The sequence below is a fragment of the Candidozyma pseudohaemuli genome, assembly GCF_003013735.1.
Source record: "Candidozyma pseudohaemuli strain B12108 chromosome Unknown scaffold00006, whole genome shotgun sequence".
In the NCBI taxonomy this organism is placed as follows: Eukaryota; Fungi; Ascomycota; class Pichiomycetes; order Serinales; family Metschnikowiaceae; genus Candidozyma; species Candidozyma pseudohaemuli.
In genome coordinates this window covers 163,501-180,686 of record NW_020194440.1, presented here as the reverse complement: position 1 = coordinate 180,686, position 17,186 = coordinate 163,501, and the positions used below count along the sequence as shown (strand labels likewise).

Sequence of the window (17,186 nt, the reverse complement as noted above, 5' to 3'; positions counted from 1 at the left end):
AAGAGCTGAGCTGTCGTATTGTTCTATGCGGTTGACGTTTTGATCCAATATTTTTCCAGCGCGCCCGAGACCGATACTCGTGGATCAAGAGATGGAGGATGGGAAAATAAATAAAAAAAGGGACGAACTGAAGAGGGTCAGAATGATTTGAAAATTGAGGTTGAAGATTGAATCGTTTAAGTAAAGGGGGTTTGTGGTAGGGTGCAGCCTAGAATTGGGGTGCTTGGCTGTGTACGCCTGTGATATCGGGATATGGCTCGATCGGCCCGAGAGGTGATTTGCAGAAAGAAGTTCAATTTGGAGTTTTTCTTGGATTTGACGAATTTTGAAACCAGGGCATTGACAATTACTACAATTTTTGCTTTTTCGTCTAAGTAGGTGTAGAGAAGGCACTCTTTAGGTGGCTCTTTTCGCAGCCAAATACGTAGAGGCATGCAATCAGCACTACGATGGTAGTGGAATTCACATAGTAAAACGTTTGTCATAGCGTGTCCTGTTCAAAAGCAATGTCTTGAGGACATGACAAGGGGAATTAACTTGGGGAAGTAGCCCTGGCTTGTTGCTTCCTGATTCTTAAGCGTCTGCGTGGTAAAGTACACTGACAAGGTGCAAAGGATTACCAATTCAGCCTTTCCATTCAATTCTTTAGGTTTCCAGAAGGCTGTAGAACGAGTAGTTTACTCATATTATTTATCTATCACTGCTTTTCAAATAATATCAAGCAGCTAGTAGTTGGACCTTCCGAATCCTCTACAATTATACTACCCCGGCAGGACATAAGAGGAAACTAATGCAACACCTAGACGGAAGACATGACCAACTACTGCAAAAACTAGTAAGTATTACCAGAGCCGTGCTATTCATACCACAATTGATATTTAATTTCCTAAAAGCTACCCCGTGGTGACCTTTACCGTCACGACTCTGGCAAACCGCCCAGGATTTGGAACATAAATAGAGGCCCATTTCCCCCAGATTTTTTTCGTTCTTCATCACTTTTCTTCCCCATCCTCCCCTTCGACGGCTGCCTCCCAATTGACTTCCCCAGATATTGGTATGCAGCTAGAGAAGGAAGGGACCCTCAAGCAACTGAAGACACTCCTCAGTTACAAGGTATGTTGGACCAAGAAAAGCCGACAAGTGAAACTATCAAAGGATGTTCCCATCTTCCCCTGGGACTCCATTCTTCCCTACCGTTCAACAACTTCCCCCTCTGTTGAACAGTTTCACAAAGGCGTACTACTGTTCCTAATCTTCCCCATATACTAACACCATACTGACGCTTAAACGAAAGGGCCTTTCTCCCCAAGGACCTTTCAGCACAATACCTCCTTCAAATTCCCTTGATGGTTGTTTTTGTGAACCTATTCCAGTGGCACTCTGGGACACTTCCCCGTTGGAACTTCCCCAATGGACAATCCAATACTTCCCCATTGGTGAGTCCATTTCCAGCTGTTGCAGATGTCACGCTTCCCCAATGGGTTTCAAAAAGAATCTACAAGGCAATTCACGAGGACGGTTCAATCACTTTCTGAAGGCAGAGAGTGAGACAGTTTGAAGATGGGAGTCCCCCTCGTCTTCATTCTATTCAAGCAAGCAGTTTAATTGCATTATTGCAACATCCAACGAAGTCTTCCCCACTTCGGGCGGGTGAGATTGCTAAGTCTTGAAGCTTTACCGGTCCAGTGTTTCATCCCCAAGTATCGAATTTCCCCAAACTTCCCCAATGTCCAAAAATCCCAAGGGTCGAAAATCCGAGAAGTCGTCCCAAGAAAGCCATCCAAAAAATCCCCAAATCCCATAACTTCCCAAGAATCCTTTCCAAAAAATCCCCCAATTGAACTTCCCAAGAATCCTTCCCAAAAATGACTTCCCCAGGTCATACGAAAAACTAATGCATACACTAACCCAATCCAAAGAAGTATCCACCTTTACTAACCCAACAGCAAATTCGAGATGAAAACTAACTTGCGACCACAAGGTACCTAGTCACAATTTGGACTGGCCTTCTACTGAGTTCGGCGGCATTATCGTCTAATTTTTGGAACTTTTTCCTCCGGACCACGGTCAGCTATTCAGGCGGCCGTGAAAGGATTGTGCTAAAGGAAGTTTGAGAGATGCCGACTTGTCACCTTCATGTTTTCCAGGAAGAAAACTCCCTTTAGCCTTTCTATTGGCTCACTGTCGGGCTTCTGGGGAACTGGAAAGTTTTATTTCATTACTTTTTGGTTCTTCAGAATGAGCAGTCCACAATCAAACCGACATTTGGTAAGTATATATTTTTTTTTCTCGGGAGGCTTTTCATGAAGTCGGCTCCAAGAAGTCGGCTCTCGAAGTCGGCTTCATGAAGTCCCCCCTTGATGGAAGTTGAGGTGAAGAAGAGGCAACGGATTATCGAGAAACATTTAAAGAGAAGGCATGCAGTGGCTGCAATACCTCCTCTTGTTGTTTGTCCTTTTTCCGTTTCCCCTTTTCATCTCACCTTCTTTCAGGTGCATAGCTATGTGACATCAAGAGGTCAACTCAGCTTTTCCAATGCTGGGTTGATTAGGTCTCTTGCTGTCACATAGACGTGTAATTCGGTAAAATTTTTATATAATCTATAGAGATATAGTCTTTTACTCTAATAAAGAGATATCAGTTAAAAAAAAAAAAATATAATCAACGGGACTCGTTCCCAGGGTTGGTTTCATGATAGATAAGCATTATTTTTTGATAACACCCAAAAAGTTAAAATAGCGATTCGTGCCGCATGTAGCATCAGTGCTTTGTGCGTATTAAGCATGATTATGCAAAAAAACGTCAAGCTCCCTTCGCTGGCTTCTATATTTATCATGAACTTATGCACATGGAGTAATATCGAAACTTCTCCAGTGACACACAGAACATACATTCGTATGGCTCCCACTATAAAATGATCAAAATTAACCATATTTCTTTTAATTCAATCAATTAAAAATGCAATTGTCTTCTCTTGTCCTTTTTGCTTCCTCGCTATCGCTGCTAAAACCTTTAACCTCAAGATTGTCTCAGATAACTCTGAGCTCAACGGTAAGGGAATCCAAGGTCTTCACGAAGGCGGTGGTTTTGGCTACTTTGGCGTGTCCGACAATCTTGGCCAGGAATTCAATTATGATGCTGACAAGAAGGTGCTTTTCCAAAATGAGAATTCCTTTCCAGCCAATGTCGGTTTCATGTTGGCTGAAATCTACGGGGATTTCCTTGCTGTTGGACTTTCAGTGACTCCAAGTGATGTTACTTTTGATGCAGATGGCAGCTTCAACATTGGAAAGCAGCTCTATGCTTGTAAGCGGCTCAATGACCCTTACCACTACTTCACTGACGAGTATGGTATTGTTGCAGGCGATGCACCCAATGACAGTTGTGTCAAGATAGCACTTCAGAAAGTTGGCGACGGACCTTCCTGTGCCATTTAGTATAGTAATTGAGGAACTCATCTTAAATGCTACATCGTAAGTTTTACTCAGAAATTTGATTGGAGTTTCTAATCATAAAATTCACTGGATAATTCCAACGTGCCTGAGTACCCTTCATTGTGCCTGGATCCACAATGTTGGTGTTGATGATGATTGATTACAGCGCAACCTAGCACACAAGGGAATGCAACCTAGCACACAAGAGAATGGATGACCATTGCACGAGTAACACAATAATAATCACTACAATTTTCTCTCCTTTGGCCTCCTCTTTCCTCTTCCAAAAACTGCCCCTTTTCACCAGACTCTTCCTTCCATTTAGGTCTGCTGGACTTTCCACACCAAGAAACCCATGAATGACAACACCATGTGGATGACCACAACCCCAGCTCAGAGGCAGGATTACAGCTCCAGAAGAACATAAATAGAGGCCCTTTCTCCCTCCCTTTTTCTTTCTTCATCACCACATTCAAACATATTAGCTACTACAGAGATGAACGCCTACTACAACTTTTTCAGTGCTACAGCTTCCCTTGCCTCCAAGGCCATTACCAAGTCTTTCACAGGCTTCGTTTACACTGCCGCCCATGCCGCAGAATTCATCGAGGACTTCTCCCAAGTGAACTCGATTGTCAGCGATGCTGTGACCGAAACTCTTGAAGTGCCCGGTACTTTCCACGAGTACGACTTCCCCGAAACCATTTCCCCATCTTCCCCAGAACCCCTCCTCGTGATGCCCGGTTCGTATCTCCCCGAGGAAGAGGAATCGATTACCAATCGTCGCAGAAGCCTCAAGGCTACCAGCGACTGGCAAACCATTGAGCTTCGTAAGAGCCCAAAGAGAGCTTCCCCCTCTCCGCTGCCGGTTCCAATTCCTGCTCCAACCCTCAAGCCGAAGTTTCAGCTGTTTAGAAAACGCATGAAGCACAATAACGGCGGGTTCAGAGAGCCTTCTCAAGACATGAATAAGGTCTTGACCCTGGGAAACATGTTCCTTGTTCTCCAGGAGTGCTGATGCCCTGTGGGCTCCGCTTCCCCCAAGAAAAAAATTTATAAAAGTAAGAAAAAAATAAATATAATTGGAAATGAGTCGTAGAGAAGGGTGGGTGTGATGGTGACCATCGTTCACAAGAGGAAGGTCTTACATATGAGAATGGCAGGCCCAGTGGGGCAGTGAAGTGGTTCACGTGGATTTTTTACTGTTTCCTGGATCAGTGTACTGCTACGTCTGGGACAGTTATTTCACTGCCTTGTTACCTCGTAGTTGGTCTACTTTACAAGGTATCTATTGCAGAAGACAATTTGAAACAAGGGCTAATGTAGCCCACACCGATTCATCTTCAAAGAGTAAATATGATATACAATCTATGCCAAGCTGCTCTAATGGCTACACAATACAACTCTGATTATACAGCATTACTTCTGTTATGGTAGTGAGGTCATAGGTAGCATGAGTTTACCTTCGTCAAGCATTGGATGGCATATCTTTAGGTTTCTCTATTCGTAGTTTTAGAAACTTCAAGACAAGTGCTATAAGCCTCTCTGCTTGCTCCGTCTTCGGCTTCTGGTGCTCAATTTGCACCCAACGGCACATCGGTTTAAAGAGACATTTTGTTTTAAGATATATTTGAGCCATAGCAGGTGAGTGATATTATTGTTCCAAAGAAAAGATTCAGCCGTAGATTATTGAAAAAGACACTGAGCCGCTTCATTTTTGCCCCTCGGGACCCAAAAACATCAAATTCGTCCCAATATCAATAAAAAACCTAATACCCCAAAACCACCCTACGCTGCAAAGTCGCTTCCAAAGGTTGCGTCGATCCTAGCTCGCTTCAGCAAGGTATGCACACAAAATGTACCACCAAAAGAGCCGAAACAACAATTCCTTTACCCTAAATCCTCCCCCAATTACCCCTGATTGCTACTTTTCCCGTTTGTCAAAACCACCCGACAATGCCTCGGTCGAAGCTTAACTGCCCATTCTTCTCGCATTTCTAGAAGCCAAGAACAGCCAAGCCGCTAAGCCTACGCCCGCTGAGAGAAACCTGTATTTTTTTTCACCCAGCCGATTGGTTCATTCGAAAACCCGAGCGCTAAAAAGCTATATCGAGTAGTTTTACCCAAAAATCCACTCCCTTTCTGCTTTTTTCATCTTCATCCTTATTTTGCAACCGCGGACAGCCACGCTCAAGCCGCCAAAAACACGAGCTCATGCATCGCGTGCGGCACACTAGCAACGATAAACACTACCCCATTTGCCCACCAGCAGCCTCGCACAAGGTCAGCTCGGCCCCATTTGGGCCTCCAAAAGCTTAATTTTCAAAACCCAAAAACCCTTTTCTTCAAAATTGCCAAAAATGGGGTAAACGGCAGGTCTGGGGGGCGCGGCACGTGATCTAAGCCTCGTGGCGCGCCTCAAAGCCTGCCCTTGTTATTTGATCCGAGCCCTGAATCAACTACTTCTTTCTTGAAGGCCTTCGCTACACATCATGTTCTTTTTATACCTTCTTGCAGTGGCATTTGCTGCCGATGCAGGCGTGGCTCCCATCAACGGGGGCGGCTTCACCACAACCACAAATACCGCTAACTTGGCCGGAATGCAACTTGAAACCACCACAAATACCCCTACCACTGCTGCTGCTGCTGTTGGTGCTAATACTGACACCACAGGCACGGGCACTGGAACTACAACTCCGGCTGCTGCTGCCGCCAACACCGCCACGACCGGCACCGGTACGGCCACCACCACGGGAACTGGCACTACTGCCACCGGAACCACCGCAACCACCCCTGCGGCCGCTGCTGCTACTACAGCCACTGGCACGGGAACCACCACCACAGGTACCGGAACCGCCACGGCCACAACTGGCACCGCCACGGGCACCGTCAACACCGCTACCATGAACGCTTCCCAGTTGTCCATCTACAAGCAAACTCTGTCCATGAACGCCGATGAACTCATCGCCTGGTCTGCTACACACACAAATGCCGCTACAGGCACTACCACCGGTACCACTACTGCCGCTGCTGCCGCGGACACCGCTGCTGCTGACACCGCTCCAGCCGGATACACTGGCTCCATCGCTGCCACCCAGATCGCCCCTCCCCTGACGCTCTCCTACGTGACAACGATGAAAAGCCACTCTGCTCCTCAGACCCAGGCTGCTGCCGCTACTCCAGCGTCCGATGGCTCTGAAAGCTCCGGTTCGCTGTCGTACGCCGCAGGTGGTGCCAGAAACGGTCTTGCTGTCCCCGGCCTTCTCTCCGGTCTCGCAGCCATTGCCCTCGCTTTGTAAACAATTTTCTTTTAAAGTCTAAATATACGTTCGGTTTGGTGTAACTGTTTGATTTTCCTGCACAGAACTCCTCCGATACTACTTCTGCTCGCTTCAAGCATATCTTCAACCCCATGATGTTTCTTCATAGAGTGAGGGTCCCAACCCTTCGAGGACTTCATTCTTCCGCCCGAATCCTCAATAATCCCTTTTTATATCCTGCATCGTTCACAGATCTCACCACAAAGATAAATCAGCATTTGGACAAGGCTCCTACTGAAAAGACCGTTCTTGATGCCTTGAAGGCATGCAGAGATTTCCGTCTGGAGGTGCACGACAGCGACAAATTCGAAACCAACCCTATATTCAAAAAGCTTTCAGAAGAAGTCAAGCAAATCTTGCTTAATGAGAATGTCAAGTTTGACAATGACCTATTGAAAAAAGTGCTCCTCTTGAAGCTCCCACCAACTTGGGCAACACAGATTATTCTGACATTCTACGAAAGAAACCCAAAAGCTGTGATTGACAAGAAAACGGCGCTAATTCCATTCCGTCATAGTTTGCTTGACGGCGACCTTCAAAATGCATTGAAAATCACTGACATCACCACTGGCCACCCTAATTACATTGCCCAAAAAGATAGTGAGATGCGTCGTGGTATCTACAAACTTGCAGCCACGGCGATCGGAATCACGTTTTTCTCCAAGTACGGTGTCAATCTAGTGATCGACTGGGGTTGGCTCTCGCCTACATGGAAACACTTGGGTTCGATAAATGCCATGATCTTGACCTATATATTGAACTCGAGTTTCTTCGTCACCATTGTGCGTTTTGGCCGCCAAAAGAGTGCCGCCGGAGGCGACTTCTTGACCTGGCAAAAGGGCACCTTCTACACTCACTGGTATAAGCATGCAGACGAGATGAACATGTGCGCCAAGGTGATGCAGGCAGACTTGTGGCTCAATGGAGGACTTGAAAACTCACCACCGTTGGTGGAGGAGTTATGCAGAAAGGACGACTCGCTAGATACGGGCAAAAACCCGGTCGCCAAGTATAATAGGGAAGGAAAGAAGGTGCGCTTGCTCGAGCCCAAGGACAACATGGAGGACTTGAAGATGCAAGCGTACTGGATGAGTGGAGGCGATGGCTTTGAGTGGGTGGAGCCAGACCAGGATCCAGCAGACATCATTTGGAGAGAGCACTTGAAGAAGCTTCATGCTCCTGAATTGAATGGATCCAACCAGAAGTCGCTCAAGTGGGCCGAGGAGCTCATTGAGCCTTCCCAACAAGTGTAAATAGAATGACTAATGATAAGAGTCTCTCATGTAGCTGCGAGGAATGGTTCTCAGCTCTCTGATGATCTCCTGTGACAACTCCCACCATGGATCACATTGGGTCCACACTTTGGCGAAGTAGTCATCGCTGGCGAGCCAGTGGTTTTTCGTGAGCGACGCAGGGAAATTGATCACCTCAGTTCTACGAGGCAGCTCGTACTCGTAACCTTCCTCAGCGAGCGCTTTCTCCTCTGCAATCTCTCTTTCGAGCCTTTTATCTTCTCTTTCGGCTTTGTTGAGCTCTGTGACATTCTTGAAATCTTTGCCCAACTGTCTTGCCTGGATCTCCTCGTTGCGGGTCCTCATTTCCTCGTAAATACCCACAAAGTCGTTCCAGTTAGGCAATTCGTAACGGACGCCAATGCCGTCTCCTCTATCGGACATGTAGACGCCTGGTGTTGGTCTCTGAGCAACTCTTCTGGCCAAACGCATGTTCAGCACCCTTTTGTTAAGAAGGGCCATCCAGTAGTCCTTGGACATAGGCTCGTACCATTGAATGGCACCAAACCACCATCCTGGATTGTCACCGTTTCTGATGGCCCATTCACGCCACTCGCGGGCCTCCTCGTACCAAGGGTCGTACGAAATGCCGCATCGCATACCCTCAATGGCAGATGCTGTGAACATTAGCAGACCAATGGCCTTTCTAGAAAGCAGATAGATACGGCTCATGACAGGCAGCTCACCGAAGCGAGGAACACGGCGACACATCAATGAAAGTCCAAACAACGCATTGAGAGTGATGACAGAAGCAACAGCTACAGTATTGTCTGCAGCTGGCATGATTGGTCTCAAATGCGGAAGTAACATATTTGGGTTTGTAGGAAACAAGTCCTGGAGAGTGAGATCCTCCTCATCGTTCTCGTCAGTAGCAACTTTAGAGACACCACGGCCAGATTCGTCCATGCCACGCGGAAGCGCTGGTGATTCAGGAACTCTTAAATTCACATGATGCTCTTGTTCTTGTTGTCTTGAAGTATTTAGAAAACCTGGATTGAGCTGAGCTCGGATCCAAGAGCTTAGCATGACAGAGTGGTTTTATATGTATGCGTATGACAATGCAAAAGACGTGGGTATCAGCAGCCTGGAATGAGGCAGGGACTTCGTGGAAGATGATCGACCGTTAAGCCAAAAGTGTTGATACTTGGGAGCCTATATGCAGGAGTTCCAAAATGGCGTTACTTTCAAACATGATGGGAGCCGTCTTAAACTATATTTTTATAATCATATAAAAAGCCGGGCGTCAATTGGCTCTGTTGAATTTTTTGGCGAATTATCAAGGTGTATCGAGTGCTGTGTCAAGCTCACCAGGGGATCGCACGAAGAAATCGTCTTGTGACCAAACTTTGATTATACCGATTGTGATATTTTACTATAATCAAGCAAAATTGGGCTAGAATATCACCACTATTCTAAATTGACCAGGGATCAGCGTCGTTTTCCGAAAAGCAATAGGTGCTCCACCATTGGCTAGATTGAATTGCTAACAATGGCAGTCTCCTGGCAATTTCTCTTCCAACAAATAATTCAACTGAAAGCCTCAGTGACGTTGCGTCTACATCTACAAGTGGGCAATCCGCCCCGTAGGTCTCGAATAGATCTTTTTTTATCTATTGCACAATGCTAATTAGCGGAACCATGCCCGCTCCAAAGTCAGTCTAGAGATGTTTCATGGTCCTGCGCTCTTAAGCCTCGTCGGCGTACAACTCCTCCTTCAAATCAATGCCCAACTCCTGTCTGGTCTCCTTCAACTCATCCAAGTAAGCCTGGTACTGCTCCTTGTTCTCGACCTTGTGCTTCAAAGCCTCAAAGGTTCTGACGGCGGTGGGGTAGTCGTTGACTCTTCTGCAAGCCTCAAGAGCCTTTTGGATCACAGAGGGGGCTGGAACCAAATCGTATGAGAAAGAGTTGTTCAACACTCTCTGGACCTCGAACAAGTCGTAAGCCTCCTCGAACTCCTTTTCGTATCTGTCGGTTAGTAAGCTGTGTATATTATGCTTTGGTTTGGGAAAAGACGGGCGTCTTGATGGGCCTAGTTGTATCTTTGATGCGATGGTATCTAGGTGTTGTGGTGGCCACATTTGACAGAATTGACCAAACACCGGGAATGCCAAATCCACCAATAACAAACTAAACCCTCCAATATCTGGAATCAACATACCTGGCGGTGAACTCCTCAAAGGTCTCTTCGTGGTGCTCAGAGTACATTCTCACAGAGGTCATCTTGATGGGGCTCATGGAGACGGAAGGTCTGACGGTTCTGGCGACCGAGCGAGGGACATTAGCTCTGACGGCGGAACGAAGCACGGAAGAAAACATTATTTTTTCTGGGTTTTGGCAACTGGTGGGTAGGAACCTTTTAAATTATAGGTTTAATTTTGTTCGCCTGAAAATCGTACCACGGGCGTGCACAGCACACTTTTTGGAGCGGTGGTCAGTTGATTTCCCGGCCCGGCGGCTTAATTGAAATTTTTGGCGCCTCCTGCCTATTCGGGAAATGTCACACTGGGACCTTTCTACAAAATGGCTCTTTTTTTGTCTTGTTTACTACCTACTTGTGGACCCCAGCAACTTGCAGCCAATAGAAAGTTGGCAATTCTTGTGCGACGTGCATCTTCGCGAGCCTGAGTGTGTGGAATTGGTGGTGTTCGCTGGTGTACGGGTGTATGCGCCTAATGGGTCGATAGGTGTACGGGTTCTCCAATCCACATTTTTTTGCACCCAATTTCATGCATGCCTACAAGTGTGCATCAACAAACCAATATAACTATAAATACTATCCTTTAAATTAATCGTCTACCGCCTGCGGTTGGAGGGTTTCTTGAGCGGCTTGCGTCTGCGCACAGCCTTGCGCAGCGTGTGGGGCTGGTTGAGGTTGATGGGCTTCCACACCGGGAGTCTCTTCACGTCCACCTTCATCTTCTGCTGCTCCTGCTCTCCTAATTTGATCTTTAGCGTCACCCAGCTCTTGGGCCCGCTGGCATTCACTTTGAGCGAATTCGACAGCTCCCGGATAAACATGTACCCGTGAGTGTTTCTCTTGTAGAATGTAGAGCAGAAGTCCTCAGGGTAGTCCTTCAACGAGCAGCTGTCGAGGACGTAGCGGCTGCATTCCTTGGCCAATGGGGCGTAAGGGCTGATCTTTGAGGAAATAGCCGGCACAGGTTCCTTTTCCAAGGGGCCAAAGTTGACCACAACGTTGGAGAGTGCAGGCTTCTTTCTCTTGGTGTCGTTCTTGACGCTCCCGTCCAGAGACTTTCTGCTTGCTGGTCTCTTCTCCGCTTCACGAGGCGTCTCACGAGCCTCAATGGGCACAAACGGCGGACTGTGGAGCTTCTCGGCGTAGAAGTTTCTGTTTTCCTTTCTTCTGTCAAACTCCAATGGAGGGTCAAAGGGGCCCACGGCGGAAGAATAGCGCAGCCTTGACGAAGCAGCCATAGAAAGAGGAGCCGCAGGTGGGCTGATGTTGATATGGCTGCTTGGTTTGTGGCTGTAGTGAGTCTGTCCATAACCAGCATTGTGGTTATGATAAGAAGGCTGCAAGGACCCCTGGGAGCTGGTGCTCCAGATCGACGAGCGGCTCAATGGCATCTCCACGTCCTTGAAAGGGTCCAGGAGACGCTGGTTGAAAACACCGTGCATCAGCTGGTCCAACTGGAGATTGTTCATCAGCTGGTTGAGCCTGTTGACATCCATGGCGGAGACATTGCCCAGCAGCGAAAAGGAGCTCCTGTTGCCCAATGGGCTTGGATCCCGGAAAGTGTATTCCCGGTTGACCTGGTCCCGTGCAAAGTGGTCTCTTATGAAATCACGGTTGCGAAGATTGAGATCAGGCAACTCCTTGGGAGCCACCGAGGAACGAGGCGTGACTGTGGTGGACGTGGGAGCGGTAAACGAGCCATTGTACGGCGTATCTAGCAAATTAGACGAGAAACGGACATTGGGCAGAACAAGCGGCTCCTGAGGCTGCCTAGTCTCAAACCCACATCCGGGTGTCATCAGGCCATACGAATTGTTGAATTTTTCAAAACCTGGTGTTTTTTGAAGACCGGCGTGGAACATCTCGTTGGCGTAAAAGTCGTCGCCAAGACCGGGATTCCCGTAGTTGGTGTGGGTGTTGTAGTCGTAGCCGAGATGGCCCATATGATCCGAGGCCGGGAAGAAGTTGGACTGTCGTCTCCCGTCCACGGCGAAGGAGGAGGCAGAGAACATTGCCGCCGCTTTTTGGAAAAAAAAAATTAAACTTTTTTTTTTTGTTTTTGTTGGTTTTCCTTTTTTTTGTGTGTGCCAGGGTTCTCGTGCCTTATATACTCTGGCAAGCCAAGGCCTGGAACGAGAAGTGGTTAGACAGGAGGTAGGAAAAACGGCAGGGCAGGCTTGGGCTCGGAATGTGAAGAAATATAAAACCGACCGTGGAGACGTGGAAAATTGGTAAAGAGAAAGAAAAAAAATGTGTTTCCGGGCCTCTCTTATATCCTGAATCTGGGGTCACAGGGGACAAAAGCCAGGGCCAGGATATTGTGGTTATGATGGGTGCCAGGGTTCAGGCAGGCTGCTGCCGTTTTTTTCCTGCGAGGCTCGTTTTCCCGGGCGGTGCCGTCACCCGATGGGTAAGTATGGTGATTTTTGGAAAAGTATAAAAGGGGTAAATTCGCCCTGGGATTTTTACTTTCTACTTTTTTTCTTCTTCTCTACGGCCTCCAAGGCCTTGTTGCCGGGTGGTCAGATGGGTGCAACTGGTGGTTCCTGCAGGACAGCCCACAGTGCGAATGTGCCTGCTCTGGGTGCAAAATGGGCCAAACGTATGCGAAGGCCACTAGCCGAGACCGATCTGGCGACACATCACGTGATGCATCCATTGTACGCTTTATCTAGCTTCAAAAGACGTACCCTGCTTGCTCATGCGTCCGTGACGCAGCACGCCAGACATGGCAAGTCGTAACCACCATTGGTCGTGCGCGGCACAATTCCTCAGGTGCGATTTGTCAGAAACGTCTCTGTCTTACATAACACAGTGCATTTCACATTTGCAACCACTGCGCTCATGAACCCTCCCTACTGGAAAGACTCCGAAGACATCGACACCGGGTTCCGGGCGCTGGCCACCGACCACGCCTTCCGCTCGTCCGAAAACGACTTTGTCGTTTCCCATGTCCCCGCCCAGCCCCAGAACTCCCTGGGTTCTCCCCAACCACCGGCTCACGTTACAGCGTCCACAAGCCAGCATGCAGCGTCTCCCACGGTGCATTCCACCGTTTCTGTAAATGCGCTCAATTCCCAGTTGAATCCTTCCCGGCTTTCCGAAAACAGTCCTATCGAAGGCACCTCTGAGGACGGCGTGGATGAGTCGCTTACTGGCACAAGAAAGAAGGTGTCGAGTACAAAAAGAGCAGTGCAGAACAGGAACGCCCAGCGGGCCTTCCGACAGAGAAGAGAGAAGTACTTGAAAGAGTTGGAGGCCCGGGTGGGCGAGATGCTGCAGTTGCACAAGAAGATTGATGATTTGCAGCGGGAGAACCGGGAGCTTCGAGACTACACCATGGCGCTCCAGAGCGAGTTGTTGAAGTTGACCCACAATGTGAACTCCGACCACAAGGGGTAGCGTTAGGTGATTTAATTGCATATTGGGGGATTTGCTGGGGGCCGTTGGGGAGCCGTTGGGACTGTTTGTCACTCAAGTCTACGGACCAAGGACTTAGCACCTCTTACATGAAAACACGGTACTTTCAAAACAACGGGAGATTCGCCATGGACAAAAAGCTTAAGCTCGGCAGCGGCAGCGGCAATGGCCCGTCTACAATAATTGCTCATATAATGATTATTGTGTCGCCGTGGCTGCTCATACCAGGGTGATCTCGGCATTCTCTAGAAATGCGGCGCTACTCAATCGCCAAACCTCACCAAACCAAACGCCAAAGACCGAGTCGCCACAACATGACCTTCCCCTCCACAGCGACCCGTCAAAACGAAAAGCTTCCCCAGAACCTTCGGCACCGCAGCTGCACCGAAGCCGTCGGGGCCGCAAGGTCATCTGATCTTTAGCCAGTGCTCTGCGCGGCCCCACCCCCACCGGTTGAATAGCGATGGAGAGTTAAAGCAACAGGGGAGAAAATAAGAGGGCAGAAAGTATAAGAGGCAGAACTTAATGAATTATGTAATTCCAGGCTTGGATCTGGCTACTTGCCCTCAAATTCTGAATTTTCATCTATCAGATGTCCCACCTCTCTGGCCTCTTCCCTACGGCACTGTTTGCAGCCAGTGCGCCAGGAGCCCCAGAATTCCGTGGCTCTGACACTTGCCGCACAAAACGCCGCACTGATAAGCTCAACGGCTCACGGCGCTCAGGTGGAGGGGCCAATTGCCTCAAAATCGTGAGAATAACGCCCTTTAGGTGTGCCTGCTGGCGTGAGGCTCCTGGCTAATTTAGCGAGGCATCTGGCGGCAGCGCTTGGCATGCCACGGCATGGCACTGAGTCGCACTGAGTCAGACCGGTGGTAGGCCAGCCACAAGCTGAGTTTTCAGAACTACTTAACAAAAACTTCAAAAGAGTTGCTCCACCATCACCCGCCAAAGCCCAGATTGTCCCCCAAAGTTTTTATCTCCAAAAATACCCCCACGGTTATGGCAAATCGCCTTGTCCGCTGACGGACCCGCGCGCCCGGTGCCGGGCCCAGTGCGGCAGCCGTGAAGAGATAAAAGCTGGCCTACCGCCAGTGCACCCACCATGGACGAAAACCCAGTGGTGCCGGGGCTTTTTCCCGCTATCGACCGGAGCATGTGGGCCAGTCTGTGGCAGCTCGACACGCCCCGGATCGTTGTTTCCCAGGACGAGTGCAAGTGATGTTTCAGGCTCTAGGCCTGGATTTCGAATCTGCAATTGAGTCAGAAGTATGGGGTTAGGCATTTGGGCCGGGGCATTTGGGTGCAAATAATGGACTGTCGCAGCGCGGCATCCCGATCTTGCCTGGCTGCAAGAGGAAAGTTGAAGTTATGGAAGTTGAAGAAGAATAGGTTGGAAGTTGCCTTTATGGGCGGTGGATTGAGTCTGAAGTCAGAAGTAATTGGTGACTTCAGCCTGACATGTCGAATCGGTGGCCCTGGCGGTCAGAGCGGTTCTCACGCTATTTATTAATGCATGGTATTTATGGACGGCAGTAGGGGGTGGTCAGGGAGGTTCAGGGCTTTTGAGTTGATCTGTATGTTTGGTGATATTGACTAGGTTTGTGGTAAATGGTGGTGACTTCATGGTCCATTGAGGGTATATGGCTGCAAGACAGGAAAGGAAAGTTACATCGACAGATGAGCAAATTCATCAAACTATGACCTAGGACGAGTTCAGTGTCAAAATAGGAAATTTGAAGAAGTAAACGTTTTTCTCGTCATCTTGTCGCCATTTCTTGCAATACTTCAGTTCTCACTGGTCTGGCTGCGAAAGACCCATTCTTCCACCCAACTGCTCATCCACATTGGACCACCAAAAAAACCCGCCTTTTTTGGTATTCCCTGAATTTTGGAATTTCTTTAGTCCACCCTGATTTTATTTTTCCTATTCTCTTCCATCCCGCCCTTTATCGAACTACTGGTCCCGTTAGGTGGGTCGTGCGTAAGTCTCAGAACCAGGGCCGAAATTTTCAGGACCCATCTTCACCAACCCAGTATCCAACACCACAACCCAATGAGCGCCAGATTCACTCGTGGGTTCGCCTCCAAGGCCAGAACGTGGGGAGTGTGGAACGACTTTCAGAGCCGGTCGCCTTCCTTGAAGATTCCAAACGACAAGATCAAGAGTGATCTCTTTAAAGGCATTTCCAACGACGGCCCACAGTCATACACCATCGAGTCCCACAAAAAGTCGTACCACTCGCCTTTGCACATCGACCCTACGTTTCAACAGGCTTACGACATTTTGGAGAACGAGGCGGAGAGCATATACAAGGAGGCCCAGGGCTCTGGAAGCGAAGAGCTCTTGGTCAAGGCAGAAATCAAGAACCCCGAGGTGCTCCACAACTTTGAAAACGGCAAGGCCGATCTTTCCATCCCCGCCTACAGACGTCTTGCAGAGGAAAAGTGGAAGGCCCACGATCTCATGGTCACCATGCAAAGATTGGAAACGCTACATGTCATCCCAGACACCATGCCCACTTTAGACCCCAAGGTGGATGTCAAGGTGAGATTTGGCCACAACTCGAGAGAAGAGTTTGCTGGAGACATCACGCCGGGCACTGTTTTGCCTGCTTTTGCTGTTTCCATTCCTCCAACCATCGAGGTCCAAGAGTTCAACGCCGCTGACCACGACCTGGGTCTCTATACAGCCGTGATTGTCAACCCAGACACTCCAGACTTGGAGAGAAACTCTTTCAAGACCACACTCCACTACGGTTTGCAAAACGTTCCATTGACTTACACCGACAACGCCATCACCCCAGCTAAGCTCTTGGCCAACCCACAATTCGTGTTCCAGCAGTACACGCCTCTTTTGCCCGAAAAGAATGCTCAGAAGCAGAGAGCCTGTTTGTGGGTTTTCAGACAGACGAAGAAGCTTGACACTTTGTCGTACAACACGGAAAACTTCGACATCAGAGAATTCGCCGAAACTAATGGTCTCACTGCTGTAGGCGCCCATGTCTGGAGACAAGTGTTTGACAGATCTGTCAACGAGACTAGGGCAAACTTTGGTCTTCCACAGGGCCGTGTTTTCAGAAGAGTAAGAGGCATCAAGCCTCTTGTGTAAATAGCATGCCTGTCCAGGCACCAATGTACAAAGGATTAAGATAGTTAGAGGGGTTCTTGAACGTAGAAGAAGTGATTGCAAAACTCTTTTGTGATTTTAAATCTCCATCTGTTTTTTCTGAGTTCTTTCAGACCTAGCAGATGTATGCGAATTCCAAGTTCTGCAGCATATATCAAGATTCAACAAGTCCACCTTTCTTCCATACTTTTAGCGAAACTTAAATTGAATTCCCTGCGAGAAGAAGAAAAATAGATGTTTTGATTTTGTTTAATTTTTTTACGTCGTAAAACCCTCTTCAAGCATCATCATTGTGAAGAGCTGTGTTCAAGCAACACCCCAAGCCAGTTTCCTGCACCCGCTCAAACAATACCCACCTACTATTTCACCGATCCAACTCTGGTATTCTTC

At 48.3% G+C, this 17,186-nt stretch overlaps 8 protein-coding genes across 8 annotated transcripts; 5 read left to right on the top strand and 3 right to left on the bottom strand.

Annotated features, from left to right (window-relative positions):
* Positions 1-2,958: 2,958 nt before the first annotated feature.
* C7M61_002793 (uncharacterized protein) lies at positions 2,959-4,452 on the top strand (the record flags this gene model as incomplete). The annotated part of the gene is made up of 3 exons (XM_024858155.1): positions 2,959-2,976; positions 3,024-3,426; positions 3,920-4,452. The coding sequence occupies 3 exons, from the start codon at positions 2,959-2,961 to the stop codon at positions 4,450-4,452; spliced, it is 954 nt and encodes a 317-aa protein (XP_024713561.1).
* A 1,474-nt stretch (positions 4,453-5,926) lies between these two features.
* On the top strand, positions 5,927-6,733 carry PGA33 (Pga33p; the record flags this gene model as incomplete). The annotated part of the gene is made up of 1 exon (XM_024858154.1): positions 5,927-6,733. The coding sequence occupies one exon, from the start codon at positions 5,927-5,929 to the stop codon at positions 6,731-6,733; it is 807 nt and encodes a 268-aa protein (XP_024713560.1).
* A 113-nt stretch (positions 6,734-6,846) lies between these two features.
* On the top strand, positions 6,847-8,007 carry C7M61_002791 (uncharacterized protein; the record flags this gene model as incomplete). Its single annotated transcript, XM_024858153.1, has 1 exon — positions 6,847-8,007. One exon carries the CDS (start codon positions 6,847-6,849, stop codon positions 8,005-8,007), a length of 1,161 nt encoding a protein of 386 aa, XP_024713559.1.
* A 50-nt stretch (positions 8,008-8,057) lies between these two features.
* Positions 8,058-9,072, bottom strand: C7M61_002790 (uncharacterized protein; the record flags this gene model as incomplete). The annotated part of the gene is made up of 2 exons (XM_024858152.1): positions 8,058-8,061; positions 8,087-9,072. 2 exons carry the CDS (start codon positions 9,070-9,072, stop codon positions 8,058-8,060), a joined length of 990 nt encoding a protein of 329 aa, XP_024713558.1.
* Positions 9,073-9,731: 659 nt separating this feature from the next.
* On the bottom strand, positions 9,732-10,365 carry COX6 (cytochrome c oxidase subunit VI; the record flags this gene model as incomplete). The annotated part of the gene is made up of 2 exons (XM_024858151.1): positions 9,732-10,014; positions 10,208-10,365. The coding sequence occupies 2 exons, from the start codon at positions 10,363-10,365 to the stop codon at positions 9,732-9,734; spliced, it is 441 nt and encodes a 146-aa protein (XP_024713557.1).
* A 477-nt stretch (positions 10,366-10,842) lies between these two features.
* On the bottom strand, positions 10,843-12,258 carry C7M61_002788 (uncharacterized protein; the record flags this gene model as incomplete). The annotated part of the gene is made up of 1 exon (XM_024858150.1): positions 10,843-12,258. One exon carries the CDS (start codon positions 12,256-12,258, stop codon positions 10,843-10,845), a length of 1,416 nt encoding a protein of 471 aa, XP_024713556.1.
* Positions 12,259-13,090: 832 nt separating this feature from the next.
* On the top strand, positions 13,091-13,648 carry CAP4 (Cap4p; the record flags this gene model as incomplete). Its single annotated transcript, XM_024858149.1, has 1 exon — positions 13,091-13,648. The coding sequence occupies one exon, from the start codon at positions 13,091-13,093 to the stop codon at positions 13,646-13,648; it is 558 nt and encodes a 185-aa protein (XP_024713555.1).
* Positions 13,649-15,722: 2,074 nt separating this feature from the next.
* On the top strand, positions 15,723-16,778 carry C7M61_002786 (mitochondrial 54S ribosomal protein mL38; the record flags this gene model as incomplete). Its single annotated transcript, XM_024858148.1, has 1 exon — positions 15,723-16,778. The coding sequence occupies one exon, from the start codon at positions 15,723-15,725 to the stop codon at positions 16,776-16,778; it is 1,056 nt and encodes a 351-aa protein (XP_024713554.1).
* Positions 16,779-17,186: the final 408 nt, after the last annotated feature.